The following is a 24,283-nucleotide window of genomic DNA, read 5'->3' as shown; positions in this document are numbered from 1 at the left end:
AGTCCTCTCCATGAGGAAAAGGGCTATTACAGTAGAACACCATGCAACACTTAAATCTATGACAGAAAGGCAGAAAGTATTTTTGGGGGGAGGTTTTTTTTTTAAAAAAAAGACCACTTTATGTGTGTGGGAACCATAGGCTTTAAACTTGCTTGTGCCTGTATCTCACCCACTTGGAAATAAGTGTGAGGCATGTGAGTAATTTAAATTTCTGAAACTTAGGAGGTCTTTCTTGTAGTCTGTTGCCAGAGAGGCAAACAACTATATATAAATTGTCCATCAGGGCTTGTCTTAAATCTTAAGATAGAAATAAAAATGTCTCTCATTTTGTATCAATGGTTTGTAAACAAGGGTTTATCTGTTTTTCTTACTGTTCTACAGTGATAGAAAAAACTATTCTGCACAAACACTTTTGACTTCCTGGAACAGGTCTCCTTATTCTTACATGGTTTTTCTTTTATGATTTACAGTACCTTTTTGGCAGTAACTGCAGAGCTGTGTCATTATATGATAGATGGACAAGAATTTACTCATTCACTCACAAGGGATTAAAGAGTAACCTGCAGTAGTGTTTGTTATATGATTATTGAAATGCCCTGTGGCTGTTAAGACAGCTAGGTCTTCCAAAACAAACTTTAAAATACTAGAGTTTACTAGGAAGTAATAAGAGTGCCAGCACCCATAGGATAACACTTCCATGAGGAGTCTTTCATAAAATGCGATTGTTTAATCCTTTTTAAAATAAAGAGTAATTGTAACAAGCATATCAATCTGACGAATTTAGTCTGGTATTGTACTACAAGCAGCAAAGCTTTGATCCTCAAGGACAACATTGTTTCTCTGAGTAAGATGCTCTGGTGTATGTGCTAAGTCCCATGCTGGGAGTAAATAATGATTATTTTTGACATGGATGGGACAATTTAATGGAGTTAACTGAGGAACTATGATACAATATATAATAACGCTTTTATAAACTACTGCCTCATGTCTGGAGCAAACCAATATTTTTTTTTTTGTCCTGCAATGCAATTCAAATTTGGTTTTGCTTAATTAAGATTCCTCATTTATGAGGAATCCCAACTGAAACCTCAACATGTCGTAATTTTTCTTCCTGCTCTAAAACATGTGTACTTAAGCTAGTAAAAATTTTACACATGCATATTTTTAGTGTGTGAGCGTTTGAGAGGATGATGGTATAGAGGGAGAGCTTGAATGCTTTTTGAAAAGATACTTTCCAAATGTTCGTGTCAGCCATTTTTGGCTTTCAGTGAAGAGAAGTTCCTTCAAAGGCCTTATTCTGTAAGGACTTGGTATGTGGGTGTATAGTTGTAAAAATAGTGTTTGGGACAGAGTAAGGCAAGAGGAGCAGGGAACGCAAAGAACAGAGTAGGCCAATTCAGTGCTGCCTTTGTGCTTTCCACAAAACCTGTTCCACATAAGCAGTAACTAAAAACATTGCAGTATAAAACACTTGGAATAGGTTTATATGTCAGTTTTCCCAGACAACCGTCTTGCCTGTATTTCCTAATAAAAGCCTATAGTTGGTCATATTCACTTTGACCTGAGTTTGATGTGCATATGGCACCGGTGGTAACTGGACTTGTTTAATAGGCATGGATTGTTTCACAATTAAAGAAGAAAAAAAATAATTAACAGCTCCTGCTGGGGGGGTTCAGTACCATGGCTGTTCTTGTTACAGCTTTCCTCTGAAGACAGAAGAGGTGCAAGGCAGAAGTGGGAGAAATAGCAGAACTGCACTGTTCCCATCAGACACTAGCCGCAGTAGTAGCCAATGCCTAATGCTGGGAGAGGGAAGGGGGAAGAAGGATGACATTTTCTTCCCCCTCCTGCCTGCCTCACATGCTTGGCCGACTGGACAGTTTCCCACTGAGAAAATGAGTGTGAGGGAGGGATTCCTTCCTGTGATACCCCAGGTGATCAGCTTATGCCCTAATGCATAAATTTCTGCTGCTGTTAATTAGTTTTACTCCATAGTTTAAACTGCCATAGGATCACTATGGTTCTACTTCTAAACTTAAACTGATAGAGGCATTTAACTCTTTTGTATATGTGAAGAGTCTTAAGTCTTAACCACAAGTAGTCATTGCAGGCAGCCTAATCCACTCAGTAATTGCTATCTCTGTAGCAATATTAGCTTGCATAATACTAGGTAAATCTCTGTTGAAGAGCTGGTACTGGAAATGGGGGGAGGGATAGTGTCTTGTACAAGTATGTGGACTGATTCTTGCCTACCAGGCTGTTACTCATAAACTGGAATTACCAGAGTCTAGTAGTGATGGTGCTAGATATCTGAATTGCTTCATTTTGCTAAATGTATGTTAACCCTCTTTGTTAAAAGGACTTTGAGATTTGTTAGTCTAAAAGTTGATTTTTTTTCCTTCATACTAACACAAATCCTCCTTTTAAAAAAAGGTATAAAGAGATGCTTTTTTAAATTCTGTAGAGATTATGCAATGTTATTAAATTAAGTGAATAGTTGGTACAGACAAACATCCCCCAAATAGAGTATGCACTTGAAGATAGAAGTTAAAGATGTTGAGCTACCTCATATTTCTGGTTGTATATTAATGGTACTTCCATGTCAGAATGGCTTTATCTGGAACATCACTTTTTGAACACTGTTCTCTACTAGTTGTTTTGATTCTGGGTTCTTGTGTTCTTCCTATTATTGGCAGTAAGGCCATACAAGCAAGGGGGAACAACTAGACAAAAAAGCTGCGAAGTGGGCTCAGGCTTCCGAATTGCTTAGTTTACTAGTACTCTCTAGCTACTGCAGTTTGAGATTCATGTGTTGGTTCAACTGTGGGAGTTTTCAAATATGCACTTTCAATCTTTTTTCTTGTAGCCCATAAGCAGTAGGTGATGTAATTGAAGCATTACACTGTGTGAAAGAGTAAGTGCAAACATGTTCTAAAGAACACTCTTCTGAACCAAGGCTTCTAGTACTGCTTAAAACAAAGGGGGGGAAAAAACCCACAAAAAACACACACAAACCCACCAATGCAAAAACCCCACACCAAACAAAAAAAACTGGGGTAGAACCTGTCAAAGTTAAAATAGGTAAAGCTACAGTTTCCCTGGATAAATGTGTTCGTTCTCATACTCAGTTTTTTCCTAACAATTGAGCGTTATGAATTCAAGATGGACTTTCTGACACCCCAGAGAAGCCCTCTAAAAATATTAGTGTGGATCTGTTGCACCAAAGTAGGTTTTCTTAGTGGTGGTTTGACTAGACTAGCTCTATAAGAAAATTAGTCCTACAAAAGACCTGTTTGTGGTGGGATCAAGAAAACTCTGGCAAACTGCATGCAGCCTGTCTGCTTAAGATGTTTCACAATTGGCTTGTCTCGGCATGAGGACTAGCTGGCCCTTGAGTGAAATCTGGGAACTTTAGGGTTGTTTGTCTTTCCACTCCCTTCCCCCTTCAAATCAAAAAGAATAAGGTTTGTCTCCAGTTTATTAAGAGACAAAGCATTTTTTGACTGCTTGTTTGCATCCTTGTTGTCAGCTTTCCATGTGAAGATCCACAGTTGCTGAGGACCTGAGTGGAGGTAGTGTTCTCTGCAGTGGTGTAGGAACAGCACAGAATTGAGGAATATAGGTTTTGAGAGGCAAGGCCTGTACTGGTGTTGGTCAGAGCAGAACGCAGGAGCCTCAAGTGTACCCTGACTCCTAGTCTAACCCTTCTTGTGCATAGAAGGAAAAGTTTCAAAAGCTCAAATGCTGAGCTATGTAACCAGAAAATGTTATGTAAGGAGTTTGTAGAGGTGTTGAAGTTTGTTTCTCTCTAAAAACAAAACGCCATGTGCAATAGCAAAGCAATTGCCAACCCATTGTGATTTGCAGCATCACTGAAATCATGGCCAAGCTTTGGCTGAGAACTTTGAGACACTCTAGCTTTGAGAGCTGAAGAGTTAGGGAGACCCAACTGAAGGGTTTGCGGGGGACTTACAGCAGTAACTTGGACAGATGAGCTTGAAAGTAGAACTGGGTCCTGACCCACTCTTAATAGCTACTTCCACAGCAGGCTATTAGCTTGGTTGCTTGAACTGTTGAATATTTAGATCCACCCACTGTCCCCTGTGCCAAGACCACCCTGCTGCTACTCATGTCATGTAGATTTGGCACAGAAGCTGCATTTAAACAGCTAATGAGTTGCATGTTGAAGCACAGGCTGGTCTCCTCTATTGAAATCTGTAAAAGAGCTGATTTATCACTGGCTAAGTAATCTACTAGCTACTGATACTATTGCATCTTTCCATAGTCTGGCTACTTGACCTGCTGTAGTGTTGAAGCAGGTGATATGACTTTTTAAAAATAAATACAGATTTTTCTTGCTCGCAGCCCCCCCAATTTCTGTAAAAGAAGGTTGCAAAACAGACTTACAGTTATGCAGTAATTAAATGACAGCCCACTGTGGGTAATTATACCTGTGCCACCTCAGTATTAACATTAGAAGGATATTAAGCCTTGCTTATCCCTATTTGGGAAGAACTGGAGTGATGAGTTAAGGTGGATATGATATGTTCTTCCCAGTCCATCAGTAACTGGGATCTCTGAGGTAGTACATCAGATCAGATGGTCAAGTTACTTTGCACTCATGGCTTTTAGAAAGCTAGCTGATGAGATGGGCAAAGCCCAGGTGAGTGGTGGTGTGCTCCCTCCGTATTTGGAGTGGATGAACAGTGGGGTACTGCAGCTGGCAGAGGTGCTGCTGAGAGGAATGCTTGGGATGCTGCACTTCTGGGTGAGTGGCTATGACCAGGAGCTAGAGTCATCGCATTGTTTTATTTATAAGGTTTTAACTCAAAACACAGAGGATGCAATTTTAAAGTATGCTGGAGCCAGCAGATTCTTAAACCAGCTTTGTCAAAGGTGTGACTTCCTGTCCTCTAGCCCCAGTTTGCAGCCTGTTGTCGCACCATTACAGTGATGATCTGGCCTTCAGAATGAAGTGGATCTTGATTGTCACTTCTAACTCAGGTTCTTTTGGATTTTGCAAATGCTGTTTGCATTGGCAAAGACAACTTCAATGGTCTCTGCTCCACTCCCAACTGACTGTTAATACCTCTTGGGTTTTCTAAACTTGATTAATGGACCTATGTGTCTTCCAAAAAACCTTAGCTTTTAACCTAGATGATTTGACCGACCCAATGTTGTCACCTCACCACTCTCTAAAATACGCAGCTGTCTTTACTGGCTTCATGATATCACAGCAGGATTGAAGAAGGTAAACATCAAAAATCTTGAGAGTAGTGGTAGTCAGTTTTGTTTAACAGCCTGTTTAGCTTATCAGACTCAACTTGGGTTTAGATATTGTTCCTCCAGTTACAGCTTGAGATGAATGCTATCAATGAGAAGATTTACACTGATTTCCAGCTGTGAGGTTGGCAGTACCATAGCTGAACCATGTGGCTTAGTACTGTAGCTCAGCTGATATTTAATAGATGTCATCGGATGTCTCCTTAGTTGTGGGTTCTTCAGCCTCTCTTGTGCTAGCCCTGCTGCTATTCTGATCCCAGGGTCAGCTGATACAAAACAGTTCATTCAAAAATTAATTTTCTGCTGTTTGTGAAGATCCCTCAATCTCTTCACTGAGACTGGAGGAGCGGTGAAAAGGGGAGGAAAGGAGGAAGGCAGAAGAGGTATTTGGCTTACTTGTAGAGTGGCTGTCAGCTTAAGTGGTGAAGTGAAATGACAGCCTTGAGCTGTGTGTGGTTTCACATTGGAAGCAGTGCTGGTTAGATTGGGGGTTTTAGTGAACTTCCTTCCTCCTCATGTGCTGGGCCAAGAAATACCTGCGTGGCTGAGAAACTAGTGCAAGGAACAGAACCCACTGGAGCATCTGGGGAAGGAAGGGTACTAACACTAGTGCTGGAAAAAATGCATGTGGAATTAGTTTTATTTGCACAGATTTGCATGAGTCTTAGTCATCTGTTAGCTGGGCTTTTATTATTCCAGGTAGAGTAAGGAAATCAAACTGAATTTAACAAAAGGGCAGAATGATCCTCTTGCACTTGATGAATTTAATGGATCAAACCCCATCGCTGTTCATCCAAGTGGCAAAGGAAGGTAATAAATAGCTAACTGGTTTCACTAATCCCACTTGGTATAACTTTCTGTGCATGCTGCATGCCCTGTGTAGTATAGGGCTGTAATGCTTCAAAGGTGCCCATATTCTTGTAGAAATTTTGTTACTAGAATATTGACCTGAATTAAGGAATTAACTCTTCTCTGCTGTGGAGACCTTTCTGAAGTTGGTGTACCATTTCCCATTGCCACTGGGTACAGTGAGGAGAATTGGTGTTAAAACAGTCCCTTTTGGTGGGAGTGGAGCATTAAGTCAAAACACAGATTCTAAGAGTTATCTGATCATTAACTGGTACAGAAACATGAGGTTTCCAAGTATCTGAAAGTGAAATGTTTCAAGTGTACTGGGAAATAGTCTGCAGTTCTGATGTGTATCACATGGCTTGCCCTTGTATCTTCAGTGTTTACAGTTAGTATTTTAATTCCAAGAGTTATATCAGTGCAGAAGTTAAGGTTCCTAAAATGCTACTCTGATAATGGTGTGAAGTAAGTTAACTGTAACAATTGCTATTAAAATGGAAACTAAGGACCAGCTTCCTACAGAGTAAAAATACTACATCTTTCCACTTAAACTTGACAATTATCTGCACCAAACTTTGAACTGGTCATCCTGAGTGGTGTACTTACACGCTGTTTAAAAAAATGAATTTGCATGCATGATGCAGGGAAGCAGCATTTTCTCCAGTGTGTGTGTGTGTGTGGGACAACACGGAATGGATGGGACACAACCCACTAAACAAGCAAAGAGTGCTGAGGGAGGAAGACCAAAATTCATTGGAAAAATAGTTTATACTGAACTCGTAGTCATCTAAGCCTTACACACTACCTAACAAAGCCACTGGTGTTTGAGTTATTGTCAAGGGATCTAGATAATAAAACACCTTCAGTAATGGAAAACTTTAGGCTGACTATGGTGAGTATGATTTTTTTTTTTTTTGGTCATAAACTCAAACTATGTTAACTTACAAATGCCATACTGAAAGTTTTCCAAAAGCAGAAACCAAGAGGCTACTGTTTTGTCTGTAGACTTTTTTAATTGTTGGTTAAGATTAGAGTAGCTTTTAGAGCATCAGACTTCAATAATGTGACTTAATGTGTTTTTGCCTTGTACAAATTCTTAATACTGTAGGCTTAAATAAAATCATTGCAAGACACTGAAATGTTGTGACAGAAAACAAATGCTTAAACACGGTAGATTCAACATGCTTTATTGGCAACTGCATGCATATATGCTCTTAAATGTGCTCTGAAATGAGAGAAACGAAAGTGTTTGCAAGCTGGGAGGAGAAGGGAACTGAAAGAACGTTTATTTAAAACACAGGTTAAGGATAAGTCTCCTCAGATGCTGTTGCTGCTGCATTCTCCTCTGTCATGGTGCCTACTACATTCCATTGCTTTTGTCTGGGCTTGGTATTTGGGAAATTTTGGTGAGGGCTGGAAGGTGGGGGGCGCATGCTGGAAGCTGGTCAGCAGTAAGGAGAGGAGCGCTGGTGTGGGAATTGTGGAGTGGGGTCAGGGTTTAACTTTAGTGGCCATTCATCAGATGATGATTGATTGCTGTGCAGTCCCAGGGGACGTTTAACAACATCTCCGCCCATCCCCCTGCCCCCTTTGAAAGCAGATGGACCAAAAAATGGGGAGAGCGACACCCAGGAATTCCTGCTGTTGTAAAATGTTTTTACGGTGCACTGTACAGCCTTTCCTGAAGCAATCACATTTATGGCCTTGCTGTTGTATTTCTTGGGCTGCTGTGGCTGTAAAAGATGAATAGCCCTGTAATATGGTTCACTGATTCTGTTTAAATTGAAGTAGGCTCCCTTTATTGTTTTGTGTCTAAAATTGTATGCCACCAATTCAGGAAATATTTCCTGTTTGGGAAATAATCAACCCATAGCTGATTTATTTTGAAATAAATCACTTTTAACTATCTCTAAAACTGTTCCCCTCTTGCTTTTGACTTCTCTCTTCATTTAATTTTGGTGGAAATTCTAAAATACTAATTAATGCAGTGAAGCAGTTCTTCAGAAAAAAAAAAATCTACTAAACTTGCTTATGGATCTTTTTTCTGTTACTAGATAGTTACCAAAATGGGTGTTGGAAAGGCACCAATTTTTATCTTAAAAACAGTTGCTTCTAAGTAAAAAATACAATTGTTTTATTTTTACTTATTTAATTATGTAAACAAATCATTAAATGCAATTTACACAATTCTGAATTTCTTTGAAAGGAGATCTCTGCTTTTCTTTTAATTTCTCTCTTTCCTTGCTGCCTATCAGAACATTTGTGTGGTTTGGAAAAACCTACATGTTTGAAGATTTTTGTTTACAAAACATTTTTTTCATACATTTGGGAAAATAGTGAAATTAACAGGACAATAGTTAATTTACAGCTTGATGGATCTTTTGACTGTGTCATCTCTGCCTCTTCAGATAAGGTGGAGAGGGGGGAAGTTTTAGGACTTGTCTTCAAGTACCCTGGTTTGTGTGTAGTTTGTTTTTTTTCTTTAAGCTGAGTATCCTAAACTGATCTGTTATGGAAGACTTAGTATTACTCTACCCTTCCTTCTCACTGCCCCTACCCATCCACATTTCAAGACCAGTCTTGTTATTTGTCATATAATGAGCATAGAAGGAGCGGTATTTTGTTATATTAACAGTGCAAGTGAAATGTGGGGTGGCCTTTTCACACTGCTGAAATGGAAGAAGGGGAGTCTCTGCCAACCTTTTAGGTATACTACAAGTGCATCAAATCTGAATTGAGAACACTTATGTGTTGTCCTACTTACATCGTTGGTATGAATTTTTTGCAGTAGGTCTCGCTTGGGAGTGGGGGGGTGTGTGTTGGCTTATTTTTTTCCCCCTTCTATTTAGAAACGGGCATAGAAACTTAATCTAGCAGTACGTGACCTTTGTGGCCATGACCTAGGGACTGGGATGTGAGCAGGCTTGAGTTTAACAATAAATGCCTGGTTGTAGTTGCAAGCACAGACAAGCTGGATGCTGTGCCCCAAGCTCTGTTAGCCCAGCTGGCACAAACCCCCCTTGCTGTTGCACCCTGCACAGCTGGGTGCTTTCCAGCTTAATTCTCTGGGAGTGTGGCCCCACTGCTGGGTAGAGCTGATCTATGGCCTGTTGGGAATGCTCCTGACAGTGAGTATGTGGGATTGACCACAGGAGGAGAATTGCTGCTCTTGTACCTCTGCCAAGTTTGGGGTTTCTGTTGTGGCCTTTGTGTCCAGAAGGGAGTTTCTGGGGGGTTCCTACCTAGTTCATCTTGAAGCTGGCTGACTCTTCCAGTCTTCTAGTGGTTAGCTCTCTTCTGCACTGAGAGCAATAGGGATTATGAGTTTGTGTTTCCTCCTGTTTGTATTTAAGGTAACTGTTTTAAATAACAGTGTAATGATGGAGATCAGTCCATCACTGTCTACTTCTTTTTGCCCAAGCCTGTTAACTCCTTTGCTCTCAGATTTAAGTCTAGGTTGTTTTCACCATTTTGTTTACTAAGAAACAAATATGAGGCTTTATCAATGACTCTGTAGTGTTTACCCAAGATTTTTCCCTGCCATGTCCTATGTAATCCGCATATTTCTGAAGTGAGATTATGACTCTTGTCTGTCTTCATTCTAAATTCAGGAGCAGTGGTTTTCACCACATTTTGGTGGGTGGCAAGAGGCAACTGAACAGTTCAAACTTTGTTTCTCTTTGGTTTGAATGGCTGGATGATTCTTTACCACTGGATGCTGTTACCTTGTGGCAGGAGGGCCCCGGGTGACAGGGCTGATCTGTGGTGTTTTACTGAGCTTTTGCTTCTGGTGTTGACTATTTTGGAGGACTAATAACAGATTTAGCTTGCTTCTGGACTTCTGTTCATATGGTCACCATTTTCCTTTCAGCTGCTCTGCTTGATTGAGGCCCCAAATCCCTGCTGTATGTTTTTAAAGTATATCAGATTCATATGACTTAACTTGATACCCTGTCTTGGTTTTCATTCTCTCTCAACTTCTCAGTTGTTAAGTGGAGTCATTCAGCAACATGTAATAAACATTCCCTGTAATTTCAACAGCAAAATTACAGAACTGCATGAGAAAGTGAACATTGTATACAGATTTAGACAACCGCAGTGTAAAAACAAGGAACCCTCTAGTTGAGGAAGATAATGCATTTGAATAACACATTTCAGAGCCAAGGCAGCTTCTTATTTAGAAAAGGCAGATGATCTGAGACACTGCTTGATGGTTTAGTATTTGAACAGAAGCAAAACGTAACAGTCTGTTCCAGTTTTTCTACAGCAAAACTTTCAAAAAAAAAAAAAGGGTTTGTGCACACATGTCAGATTTTACTAACACACACATACCCCTTTGAGAAATTAATCCATATACCGCTTCAGCTGTTGCGCTTATATGAGTTTAAAATGTCACTTTATGCAGCACAGGCAATCTGAGGGAATCACCTGTCCTGTCCTCCCCCTTCCTTTTAAGGGAGAAGGGAAAGGGGGATGTTATGCACCATATCATGAACTGTTAGCTGGAATTGGGAGTGACTGGATGACAGCTGTGAGAAGACAAGCATATCAAACATTTGTCCAATCTTTGTTCTGCTCTTGCTCCTTTCTGCAAGGTAGATTTCAAGTAGCTGGTGATTGAAAAATTGTAGTATGAAACCTTGTTTGCCATTTTTGACTGTTCTGTGGTAATATAGATTTTCTAATGTCACACTCCAACAAAAATAGTGTATGTAGTTAAGAGTAAGACTTAGAATGCTGAACTTTTCTGTGTGGAAGTATTGTACTCCTTCACTTGCATCTTTGAAAACAAACCAGCTGATTTCTGCTTGCCTCTAAGAAAACACACATCCATGGAAGATGCTATTTCTGTGTCCTGCTACCCTCTACTGGGTGGAATGGGAACAGTTGTGGCTGATGAATGAATCCAGCTTTATAGGCTAACATCTTGTAAGATGTCATTGTGTTTGAATATAGGGTTTTTAAGTGCTTTGTGAATAGAATGGGGTTTTAGTGGTTACCCACAGTTCACTGTAGCATTCTGATGGGCATGCTAATGTTCCAGGCTTGTTCTCCAACTCAAGCATCTCTTAAGTACCACTAGCATAGAAACAGTATGTCATAGTGAAGCTTTTTTGCTTTGCTGTTGGGAGTGGCAGGAGGGACTCTTGCCTAATATTGTCACCCTGAACATAAGGGATTGGGGGGGGGGGGGAAGGGAAGGATGCTTCTTGGCATGCATATTTTGTTTTTCCCTTCTGGGAGGTGGGTGTGGTGGTGCTGCAGTTTTCCAGTGCAGTGATTATTAAATGACCCACTTAAGCGAATGTGGTGTTTGTGTATGCAGGAAAAGTCTTCACCTGAAACTTGCCATAGATGACATCTCCAATCTGCAAGTGTTGGCAGATGGCTTCCGCTCTTAAGAGGAGCTGATGTGGACACTCTTCCTAGTATTGTATTGCAAAGAAAACAATGACACTTCCATCTAACTGTTAAGAGAATGATTTGGAGCTTACTGGAAGAGATAGCTCGTCCTCTGTGGAGAAACTACTGTGAAGTCTTTGCCTATTGCTACTGCCTCTAATCATCTCCATTGTAGCTGAGCTGTTGGATTTTTTCATCCTGGCACTGTTTTCTCTTTAATTCTTCATTAGATAGTGATGCAGATATTTTTTTTCTTCTAGGTACTGCATTTCTACTGTGATACCTGTTCTGTCCCCATATGTCGGGAATGTACCATGGGACGACATGTGGGTCACAGCTTTATCTACCTCCAAGATGCCCTACAGGATTCCAGGACTCTCACCATTCAGCTCCTGGCAGATGCTCAGCAAGGACGACAGGCTATTCAAGTAAGATACTTACAACTTGTACTTTATTTTCCCCTCCTTCTCCCCCTGCCTTCCCCAGCTTGTCTGTTACAGGGCAAGGTGTCAAGGCACAAAGCTCTCTGCTTCTGCTGTCAGTCTTCTCACCCCTTCTGTTCTCAGATCTCTGACAGAAGTGGCTGTGGAACTGAAAACAAAGTGCTGTTATATGAATTTTGCATTCTTGCAGCATAATCCTGTCATGTAAATTACAATATATATGAAGCTCTGTACAAATGCACTTGAGCGTGAAGCATTTTGAAGAAAGTTCTGATCTTGTATAGCAGTGCTAAGCCTGGTTTTGTTTTTACAACTGAGACTTATATTCGGCTATCTTTCATGCCAGTACAGTATCTAGCGCTGTAACTACCTATGACTCTGTGTCTTCAGTGTTGCCACCAAATATAAAATACTAATCAGCTGTTGGATTAGTGTGAAAGTTCTGACCCATCTGTGCAGAGAATCTGGAGCTATCTCCATACAAGAATTACTCTGCCCACACAGCTGCCTGTTATTGTATCTTACCTCAGCTATGTGTTATAATGCAAATACAAATACTAGGCAAGGACTGGAAGGAAGGTAGTAGAGTGCTTCAAACTGCAGAAGGAATTTACATAGGGAATTAAGTTGCAGGGATAGGTAGATAGTTACTTTTGCTGAATGATATCTAGCAGTAACTATTATGATATTACCAGTAGTTTTGCCTGTATAAAGAGACTTAAGATGGGGAAAGCATAGTGGGAAGCTACGTTCCACACTACCTTCTAGTTTTGCTAGCCTCAGATGCTCTAGATTTAAGCTGGTTATTCTGAAACTCAACACTTCTATGTGATTTAACTAATAAGATTTTTTTGAGTAAACATTGATAGAATGCCACGTATAGGAAGTAAACTTACTTTCTGAATTCGGTGTACTTTCTTGGCACATGCATGGTACAAACAATAATAATTAAAACCCAAGCAAACCCGTTGTCCACCCATCCTCGCTTGTTTCCAGTAGATGGGGATTTCAGTTAGTCTCTTAAATTTTCTTAATAAATAGAAGCTGTTAAATCTATTGCTGTTGGCAGTGACCACTCTTTCAGTCTTTCCTAGATCACTTTCCTGCAGCACTGTGGAGTTCCTGTGTACTCTGGGCAGGCTACTAGATGTACAGCTTATGTGTCTTAGGGACTGGCTGTTTTGAAGTGCTCTGTGACAATTTTTCTGCCTCACTGGGTAACGAGAATAAGCCATAACTTTTAGCCTGTCAGATAACTATAACTTCAAGCTTTTTGAGTGGGACAGGAGCAGCTAAGTTTTTTTTTTTCTCTCCTTAAGTCTTTGCGCTTGTGGAATGAAATAGTAAGTATTATGATGCTATAGATACGAAACTGTTGTTGATGTCTCCCTTTAGCTTGTGATGTTAACTTGGTACAACAGAAGAGCAAACACCCAAGTTTTTGGAGCTGGATGGCTAACTAAAAACTCTATCTTAAGACAGAATCCTGCAAACCTTAGCTTCTTCCAAGATTTGTTTAAATTGGATCATAAGGCTCTTCAGCAGTATCCATACTGAAACATTTCACATGTCCCCAAAAAGAGCAAGAAGGAAGGGATTATACTAAAGAACCTCACTGGTGCAGTGTTCTGAATTTCTGCAGGCTGTCCTAGACAAGGGCTTGTCTGTTAGTAATTAAATTACTGCTTCTGACCTCCAGGGCTCTTAATCATCTAACTGGTGCAGATAAATCATCTAAGAAGGGACTGTCTCTTGGAGTGGAAACCAGCAGAATATCATTGAGTACTACTCTTGCATAAATGCTTTTGTGCCTGCTTGCTTCCTGATGGGTTTACTTTGCTCGCTGCCCCCCATTTTCTTCTGGCTTCTATGTTGGAGGCTTCTGCCATTGTGGTGAGCTGACTACTTGGTGATGTTACAGGTAAAGGGTGGGTGGTACTGACTGTGCTCAAGTAACCCAAACAAGCACCTCCAACTGAACTTAGTTTGTACAGCTTTTCCCTGGTCTAACTACAGCCCATCCAGGTTAAAAGGCTGTCTTGGAAGTGTTAACTGGGCAACTTCCATAAAGATTCTGTAAAATGAACATGCTTTTCAAGAACTGAGTTTTTTATTAGTTTAGTGAGCTTTTTAATCTGGACTGTTGTACAGAAAAAGGATAGTGAGTGAGCAGATCACTGATAAAGTTGAGGAGGTGGTAATCTCTGTGTGTATATGCAGGAACAGGAAGACTATACGACTCAAGACAGCTACTACCTGAGCAACAGTTATAGAAGAGCATGTGATGTAGTTAAAAGCAGAGATGCCTGACTCAGGGGTTGATGCAGTGAGCCTGCAGCATAAGACTTTTAAAGTTTTCATGGAGCAGAGTTTTCCTTGTTCTTGGAACGATAGGACTGTGAGGCTATATATTTATCCTAGGGAGGAGACGGCATGTCAGCATGAATTTAAACTCTGAAGTAACTACACTCTAAATTAAAAGAAATTGGCTTGAGTGCTTTTCTTAAAGTTTGGAAGAGGTCAACAGAATAAATACCAGTACAAGATGCAATATGAGGAACACAGACTGGACCGCTAAGAGGCTTGAAAAATAAGAAAGAAAAGCCGCACTTCTTAGTGGGACTGATTCATTCTGCTGTACTAGTAACTCTTCCTTAATAGGCTCTGAAAGTGATAGCGCTCTGACATGAGATGGTTGAGGATGGATGAGGAGGGGTAGTTGAGAGTAAAGGGGAAAAGGTGGAATTTGAAGGGCATTTCAGAGAGAGGAAATCAAGCCATGAGTCAACTGGCTGGAGAGTATCTGGTTAACCGATGTTGAAGGCTTTTAGGAAGAAATGTTTATTTAAACTCTTCCTGCGGCTTTGGAGGAAAGATTGTTTTTCAGACTTTAAAAAAAAAAAAAAAATGCTGTGAGTTGGGATACATTTCAGCCTCTTGATCCACTGAAGCCTGATGTAGTCTGTCACTCCTGAAAAGTCCAAACCTCACTTTTCAAAGGAGTTGAAGTTGTCTGCAAGAATTAGTAAGCCTGGCAGCAAGAAGCTTGCTTTCCTCCTCAGTGAGGTTCTGTAGCAATGGAAAGCTTCCCTGCTGCGCTGATCCTGGCCTGGATCATATATTTCTAAGCCTGTCCCTAACACAAGGAACTTGTGCTTGTGTGCCTGAGTGGTGAGCTGATCCAGCTGAAAGGGTAACCTTTCTGTGGGAATACTTTTTGGCTGGGTCAGCCCCTTGGTTGAGTCACTGCAATGCTACAAGGACTGTTGATGGTGCCAGGGAATGGAGCAGAAACACCCAACTCTGTTGCTCATAGGACCTCTTTCTTGTCTCAGTGGAAAGGTATCCTCCTTGCAGGGATACTTTTCTAGCCTTTTTAGAGACTTGAACTGATTCACAGGATGATATGAAAGCCAAAGTTGACACTGGATTAATGGTGTCAGGGGAAGCAGCACTTGTTGCCCTTCTATACAGGGAGCTTGTCCTGCTGCCTTGTTTTACCTCATGAAAGTGCACACTTAGCTGTCTTCTTTCAGATTTTTTTCCAAGGACTGGGCCGCAAACTGAACGTAAATCTGTTATGATGAAAGATAGATGGCTTCTTCAAAATGTCATGTTCTTAAAATACATCTATACATGTGTAATTGTATATATGTATGTGTGTGTGTAATTTAATGCACTTGTGTAACAGTAAAGCATTGAGTGCTCATTCCTGTTTAGGGTCAATTTCCAGGTGATCATGTTAAAATACAATTTGATCTGTCAGTTGTCTTAAAAGTGGTTTTATTGGAAACACAAATTCTTTCCTAGCTGAGCCTATAGTTGTTTTTGCTAGTGTGTTTGACAGTGCAGGCTTTCACATTTAAATTAATGCAGTGAAGACTGGTCATGTGCAGAACATAGAGGGAGCCACTCTCTTGTACCAGCATGAAAGGCTTAGGAGTTGGTGGTAAGTCGAGTCAGCCATTAAGGCACTCACAGGTTGTGGGGGAGGTGGTATGAAGTAGATTAACAACTTTATTCTAGGGAAGGGGGGGGGAGGGAGGCACTGTTAAAAAACTTGTCCAGCCAGAGGAGGAAGCTGATCTGTTGCCTTGAGCCTCTGCCCTTCAGTGGAAGCTTCCCTGTGGGTTGCCATATGGATCTGTGCTGCTGGGAGGTCGATACCTGAGAAGGATGGCACCGCTGTGCTGCAAGGGATCATTCTGGGGTTGTCACATTGAGTTAGCTCAGGCACCCTTGTGCGTGCCTTTGAAGTCAGACTTGCAGGTTTGAGAATCTGAAATGAAGCTTTGTAAACAAAATGGAGTCAATTGTGCTTTTCTAAGTCTAGGATTTGTATCAACAGAGGCTGAATTCTTTGTACTTCTAGTTATTGTTCTGTGTTGTATTTTAGTGAGTTCATTAGTGTAACATATGAGCAGATGGTTATCAGGGAAGATAAATTTAACATGTGTCACTGTCCAAACTACTGTTCTGCTTAAAACTGTAGGCAAAAAGTCTGTTCTTGCAGTACAAACAAAAGTGTCAGTTTCTGTCTTAAGTTAACCTGGCCTATAGCCCTCCTTCCATTAAAGCTTATTTTAAAATTCTCTCTATGTGAGAATTTTTCATCATTTTACACTTTTTAGGCTGAAACCTTTAAATTGGTGCAACCACTGTGGCTTGGGCTATCGTTGCACCAATATTACTGCAAAGCCACTGCTAAGTCTGTTAAATCCCAGTATCTTTACCGCAACTATACTTTGTATAGGATCTTCCAGTTAATTTTTTATGGTATAAGAACATTAGGAAGTTTATGTCCAGTTCTTGATGCTGGAGAAAGCTGTCTGTTATGTTCTGGTTGTTTTATCCTGCTCTGAAACAGTGATAAGTAATTGGAAAACAAGCCCTCTGCATCTTTTTGTTTCCCCTAAGGAAATGAAAGCAAACTATGGATGGAACACCTTCCATGTGGTGGAAGAAGGCTAACTTGAGATACAAGGGAAGGTTTCCTTAAGTTTTTTAATTAATGTGCTTTTAAAAGCTAGAGAGTTGTTTGCCAGAGAATATGCATCTCAAAGCTTCTTTTTCCCGTCTGATTAACTTCCTCTTAAATTCCTTAGTGTTTAAAGTGTAAATCCTCTCTATTGTGTATTTAATGTTCTTCAGCTGTTAGCTGTGGTCCATTCACCTCTGAAATACTGAAGGATTCCTCTGAAGAAAACTTAAGTTTGCTTTCAGTTTGAATTTTCTCTCCAGAGGTTTGCAGCTTCATTGGAAAACTTAGACTAGCAAACTTAAATGTTTGAATTAATGCCTGAGAAAATGATACCTCCTTCCCATCTTTGGATGGGTGGAATAAAAAATCCTAAGGACCTTTTAAAAAATGCACATGCAAGCTAGCATTGATGAGTTGCAATACAGTTACCATAAGCAGCCTTTACATATCTCATGGTATTGCCACAGTGGCACGTTGTGCCGCGGTTTGTACAAACAGGTGATTTTCTGAACTGAATTCATACAGTCTAACCTCATGGCTTAGATCTGGATTAATAGGCTCTGCTGTTTGATACCTAAGTTAGCCTCCTTAAATAACTGCTGTGTGGACATAACTGTGAACACACTGATTGAATTTGGGTATCAGACTGGAAACCATGCAATGATCGGCATCGGCACCTTTACAGTAGCTCTGCAGTTCTTGTTTGTAGTCCATCAGAATACATGCTTTGTAATGGTTTTTCTTTCTCCTGGAGTGTTGTATGCTTCTGATCATAATTTTTCATTTAAAAAAAGCAGCACTAGTGAAAACTTGGGTGTAGTGATATTCCATAGGAAAACTTAAGATTAAATTGTAGAAAGCTTTTTGTTAACTTGATGCTCCTGTTCCTAATGCCCAGTAGAAGACAGGAAATGTGAAAAAGGCTGGAAACTGGCATTCTACAAAATGGCAAATCCTAATTTGGACCCCTCTGTAGTCAGCCCAGATATCCACAAGTGCAACCGAGTTTGCTAGTTCTGGCTCTTGCTGTCCGTTTCTTTATAGGTTTGTGTTGTAGCAGCAGTTGCCATGTCAAAGCCACTGTAGCAAGCTCACCCTGGGTGCCAGTGACACTTTACATTGGGGGGGTGTTTATGCAGAGCTAGGTCTAATGAAAGATGTAAAATGCTGTATGAATTATAGGAATAGCTACCTTGAGCTGTTAAAGTAGCCTTTTCTGTTTGGACAAAATGTCCAGAGAATAAAACCAGAGACCTGCACATTCAATAATCCTCATTAAATGCTTTGAAATCTGAAAGTACAGGTAATACTGCATGCCATTGTCCTCTTTTGCTAGTGTGTGCTTTGAATGTTGTTTATTGCTATTTGGGTGGGAGAAGAGCAAGAAATTCTGAAATGTGCTGGTAGCAATAGCGATAGATGCCTGCATTGCTTTCCTTCATGGAAACATGCTTTGTCTGCCCCACTGGAAGCTGTGTGTGCAAGGTTTCCTTTTGTTGTGGCCCTCTGTCTGGTTCATATCACCTGCACAAACACTGTTACTTAAATTTTACTCTGAGGAATTGGAAGTACCAGTTTCAAACCTAGAATTTACCAAGAAACATTGCAAAGTTCTTTTTTTTCTTTTTAACACAGGGCACTGGTGACATCTCTAATAGAATGGGGAGTGGTATTGGCCATTTTTGGGCCCCTGAGAAGTCACAAGTGAATAGGTGTGGCTGCAAATAAGCGATTTACTGTACTGGCCAACAGCAGGACACAAAATAGTTGTTTTCTGTCTCAAATTCAGTAACACAGTGCAATTCTTTGCTAAACACAGGCCTTGTCTTCTCTTTTCCAAGCATGTGAACTGGCCGACTATCTCATTGACTAGCACTGGAATAATTATGACATACCATGAGGAGAGCGCATCATAAAAGCTGCTTTTCTTTAAAAGGATTTGTTGTTAAAAAGATTGTGTGGTGTCTGACCAGAATAAGAAATGCTGCTGCTTAGCATGTTTCTGAAGAAGTTGACCTCTCTGAGACAAGTTCTGCACAGGAAATGCCTGCAGAACAGCAGGAGGGAGTTATCATGGCAGATCTGTGATATCTTACAGTAATCGGAGAGAACAAGGGATTTCCATGTAAAGAAGGCTTCCAAAAGTTGTACTTAAAGCTCTTGGCTTTTGTTTCAGATAACTTGCCTATTGCTGTCCCTCTCCTCCCCCCCCCATACCACTGCCTGCTGCTGTGTGTTTGATGCTGGTCAGCTTTAGCCTTCCTAGGCTTTTCTAGCCTCTTTTGCTAGAGTGCAGGATCATGTGAATTTTACTAAAACTTTACCAATATCTTGGACAATATTAGAGCCTTAGTGTTTTGGGCAGCCCTCACTGATCTGAGCTGTTCAGACTCAGGCAAGTAAGCATAAATCCAGATGATAGCATGAGTTGTTGGTAGACAACCTTGTGCTGTTGAGTATAGTTACTTGCCCTACTGTAACTGGTTCCTACAGATGAAAGATCACAGCATACACAGGGAGTTAATAACTCTCCTTCTGTGATGGAGTTCTTGAAAGGTGGACTCTGGTTTTAGTGAAGAACTGTGAGGGAAGTTGAGATGGCTCTTACCTATAAGGTATGAGGAAAGCATACATAAAAAGCTCAAACAAGTAAACCAAGACTTTCCTGCTTTCACAGACATGCTTGCTAGAATTGGAATATGAGTGGATAGCATGGTTTCCCTAACACTTCTCAAGGAGATACCTGTTTCTCTTTGCAAGAGAAGGAGAGTGTTTTGCTGTACTTGACAAGAATCCAGGTCTATTTTGGAAGAATCACATACCTTTTCCCTGCAGTAGAAGCTGGTTCTGTATTTGAATGGCAAAGCAGAGATGATAGAGGCACATGTGGACTCTTCCAGCTAGGACTGAGACTTACTGGCTTTTAGGAAGCCTTAATTGGTGGCCAGTTGTGACTTCATGTCTGCTTTGCTAATTGTTGTAATGAGACTTTCACTTTCTGTCGACTTGAATTGTTGGGTCAAATTTGTCTGCCAAAAGCTTTGTGTGAAGACATGTCAGGTCTGCCTCCAGTGGGACTGGGATGTTTAGACTGTCTGTGAGTTTGAAGACATTCCCTGTTAAAAATGTAGTGAAGGTGGCTGACCTGGGAGTTGCATGAAGGAGGAACAGCTGAAAGACATATTCCTCCTACTGAGCCCTGTGCTGCAGAGGGGCTGTCAAGTAGCACTCCTGTTTTTCCCCTGCCAGTTTGCAAGAGACTTCTTTGGATAAAAGATGAGAAACATTGCCTTGTCTTATTTTCGCAGGGTTGTCTTCATCTTGTCCCCAAAGACTAAACACCTGTCCAAGTTAGTCTTCCTTTTCCTTTCAGTTCTCTACTCCTATCTGACCTGGAAGAATACATCTAATGCAAACTAGTTGTCTTAAAATAACAACCTGGAATGAAAATATCCAAGTAACAGTACACTTCTGTTTTTACGTTTTAGCACTCCCATTGTTGGCATAAGCTAGATGCTGTAGAACTTGCCAGATCAGACCTTGAAAATACTAACAACTAACTACGCGAAAGATAACAAGAAGCCCTGTCTGAATTTCTAGACAAAGCAGAATCACACTGGGTGTTGTATCAGGTGGTTCTTAGATTGGTACATACTCATATGCAAACTTAAACTTGAAGATATTTTCCATAAGGCCCTGAATGCACAGTAAAGCCTTTAAGTTACATTTTTGCCCACTTTATCAAGCCTGCATTTCTGAAGATTAAAGATGTTTTCTGCTAGAGCATTCCCTGGCTACTTAGTCTGAAACAGCTCAAGTTCTGAAATAGACCAGTTCCTCAGACCAGGGTGGGGGAAAGGTGTGTTGTAAAGTCTATCTAAAATGTTGTATTTAAAAACAAATATCCATGGCTATTTCCATGACTTTCAGTATGTAATGTGGAAAACAAAGGTGAGTTTGAGTTACTTTCTCAGCTGTCAACAACTTGTCGAGCTGTAGTCCCGTTTAGTGTGTTTAGATGTCTTGTGTATATTGCTTAATATTAACACTCTAGAAATAAAGATACTGTAATGTGCCAAGCTTGTGAAAAGAGAAAAAAGTAAATGGTTGATGCTACAGTCACAGAATCAGGATGGTTGAGATTGCAAGGGACCTCTGGAGGTCTTGTCCAACCTCCCTGCTCAAGCAGGGATGCCTAGAGCTGGTTGCCCAGAACCGTGTCCAGATGTCTTTTGAATATCTCCAAGGATGGAGACTCCACAACCTCCTGGGCAACCTGTGCCAGTGCTCAGTCACCCTCACAGTGAAAACGGCTTTCCTGATGTTCAGAAGGAACCTCCTGTGTTTGGGTTTGTACCCATTGCCTCTGGGGCCTGCCGCTGGGGCGGGGGGGGGGGGGGGGGGGCATCACTGGGAAGAGGATGGCTCTGTCCTCTTTGTATGCTTCCCTTCAGGTATTTGTATACATTGCTAAGATCCCCCTTGAGCTCTGTCTTTCTAGGCTGAATACCTTCACATACCATAATTTTGTTCTAGAATTTTATAACTAATAAACCAGTACCTTTAACCTCTTGGAGGTTCACGACCTCATTTGCATGTTAATGCTGGTTCACTGTGTGACAGACAAAGATGGTGAAAAGATTCAGTTAACTGAAGCTGTTGAACCCTTTCCATTGGAAACTGTGATCCTTCAGATCTGCCTGCTCTTTATCCTGTTTGGCTTTATGTCCTTTTCTGTAATATTTTGTGAAACTGGGAGCAGCTTGGGAAGGATTTTTCAGGGAAACAATTCTTTCTTTGAGGGGAGAAGAGACATGTTCCTTCCAGATGAATTCTGCGTATTTGCAGAATACTACTACAGAATGTTTTTAAAATACTAGAATTACAAGGTTCTATTAGAAAGAATTTGGTGTCTATCCAAGGTGTGAGTAACTATATGAATGCTTTTTAATGATAACCATCTAATGTTTGTTTTTTTCTTTTAAAACTGATTAACTTCACATACTGTTAGGGGTATTTCTGTGCAGCTCAGATGCGTAGATGATACTCCCTACAGTGTCATTTCTTACTAGAAGCAGAACCATCACACAACAACGGTCTGAACTATTCTGATGGACAAAACAAACTGGGTTCTTTATACGTAGGAAAACATGAGTATGAATTTCTATGTGAGTCTCTTGTTTGAGTTCATACTAGCTGCTTTCTGGAACTGCACAAGGAACGTAGTCCTGTGGTGTTGGTGCATGGTACACTGAAGGCATAAACTCTGTGTAATAGATTTAAAAAAAGTCAGTTTTCAGGCTCTGATACATGAAATGTAGGTGAAGGCCTAGTAAAAAAACAAGAGTTGTCACTTTGAGTTTGCCTGAAGGATAGTGAAATGTAAGCAGCAGTCCTCTGATGTATTTCTAATTGGTTTGGTTGAGTCCTAAGTGTGTTGTCTTTTTTTCTGCCCAGCTGAGTATTGAACAGGCCCAGGCTGTGGCAGAGCAGGTTGAGATGAAGGCGAAGGTGGTACAGTCTGAAGTCAAAGCAGTGACTACTAGACATAAGAAGGCCTTGGAAGAGCGGGAGTGTGAGCTGCTCTGGAAGGTATGCACCTTACATTTCTGGTTTGAACTGCCTTTTCAAATTGAAAATGTGCTTTTTAACTAGTATATGGCCAGATTCTGATACTCTCCCAAGGAACACTGAATTGAAACACTCAAGTTTACTGTGAACATTTTTCTGTAGGTAATAGGATGCTGGATTCTGGCCCTGGTTGGTTTTGTGCTGAAGGTATCTCTTAATCTGAGAAATGGTTGGGTTTTTGGAGGAACTACTGTATGCTGGCAGAAGTTTAGCCCCATGGCTAGGGCAGGCACTCCCCCTGCCGGCTTCACAGCCCTGACTCCCACCGCAGCACTGACTGGAGAAGAGGCTGCCTTTACACACCTTGTTTAAAGACTGTCTTTAAAACCTCTTTAAGACATTGCTGTAGTAGGTGTGTAGTATAGGGTTTTCTTATGTGATCTGCTTCTCATAAACAAAGGAAACGAGCAAATCTGTATGTGCTGTGTCTAAGAAAGGTCTTGGAAAGACTAGTAGAAATTCTGCAAGACTTAGCTTTCATTGTCCCAACATCTAAAAACTTAACTTTACTCTCAATGAAGGTAGTGTCCCTCTGATTTTTATTTTATTAGTAGAAGAAAAGAATATTCCCCGGCAAGAGTATCTGCCACAATGCCAAACTCTTGCACTTGCTTCAGCTGTGATGTGTGTGTGGTATTTTGAGAGAAGGAAAGGAAGTAACAGCAAGGTTTCTTACTCTGGAAAGGTAATTTAGTGCTCATGGCTCTTCTCTGCTTGTTTAGCACAGGTTAGTTTGGATTGGCCCTTCGGGTCCCACCTGTAGAATTGAACAGAAACCCATGCTCTGCTGTTGAATTAAGATTTTTTAGATCAGTGAGTCAAACTGACTTGTCCTGTGACCACATGATTGCTGATACTGGTATAGGGGAGCAAAAATGTGTGGTCAAGATGGGAAAAGTTTAGGAGTAAATTAAGAATGCTCCTATAATATGTAGCTGCACCAGGCAAAGTGTGTCAGGAAAGCAGGTGCTGTGTGGTCAGTGCCTATACTAGCAGAGCCAGGCAGGATGTGGTTGGTGAGGCACATGCTGCCAAGAAGCAGTGCCATCCTGTTGAAGTACTTCTCCCCTGCCTCTTCTCCATCAGCATTGATTGGAACAGTAATTTTCTGGTTTAATATCAGTTGCCAGCAAAATGACCCCTCTGGTAAGAGTTTTTTGTAGGGAACTAGTCTAGCTACAGTGAGACTTAATCCCCTAAAAGGGAAGTTTTATTTTCTGTAGTTTTTATAAGTGTCAGTGGCAAGATTAAAAATGCACTTTGTGTAGTTACTGTACATCTGATGGTGCTTTTTCTGAGGTATTTGGGTTGAGGGAGATGAGTTCAGTTTCCCCAGTTAGCCTTCCCCAAGAAGCTTCTCTTTTGAGGTATTCCTAGTACAGGAGAAGAACTGCCCCGAAGATATTTGTATCCCAAGGGGCTGTGTAAATGCACTAGAGAATGTCTGCACTGAGAGCAAGTTCTCTTCAGGTTATAAAACATTATTTTAAGAAGGAAACTGGGTGGTGGTGGTAAACAATTCTAGCAAAAAAAGCGGAGTGTATTAAGCCTTCATGTGAAGTGTGTTAGGGAATAATTTTGGGTGCCAAAGCTGAGGCTAATAAAGATTAAGATGAGACCTAAGGTTAGTAATCTCTTCTGGAAATCTGTTGGAGGAAGCATCTCTGACTCTTTTTAAACAGTCTGGTAAAAC

The 24,283-nt window shown here is 40.8% G+C and overlaps 1 protein-coding gene across 2 annotated transcripts in view; it reads left to right on the top strand.

The window, feature by feature from the left end:
- The window catches only part of TRIM71 (tripartite motif containing 71), a 56,377-nt gene that overhangs the window by 29,601 nt on the left and 2,493 nt on the right, over positions 1-24,283 (top strand). For both annotated transcript variants that reach the window (XM_074849623.1, XM_074849613.1), the window contains 2 exons: positions 11,796-11,963; positions 22,417-22,551. In XM_074849623.1, the coding sequence (XP_074705724.1) occupies positions 11,796-11,963; positions 22,417-22,551 (303 nt within the window). The remainder of the gene's footprint in view (positions 1-11,795; positions 11,964-22,416; positions 22,552-24,283) is intronic.

The sequence above is a fragment of the Strix aluco genome, chromosome 1 (assembly GCF_031877795.1).
Source record: "Strix aluco isolate bStrAlu1 chromosome 1, bStrAlu1.hap1, whole genome shotgun sequence".
NCBI lineage: Eukaryota > Metazoa > Chordata > Aves > Strigiformes > Strigidae > Strix > Strix aluco.
The sequence above is the reverse complement of the archived record's forward strand: the minus strand, read 5'-3'. Positions and strand labels throughout refer to the sequence as shown.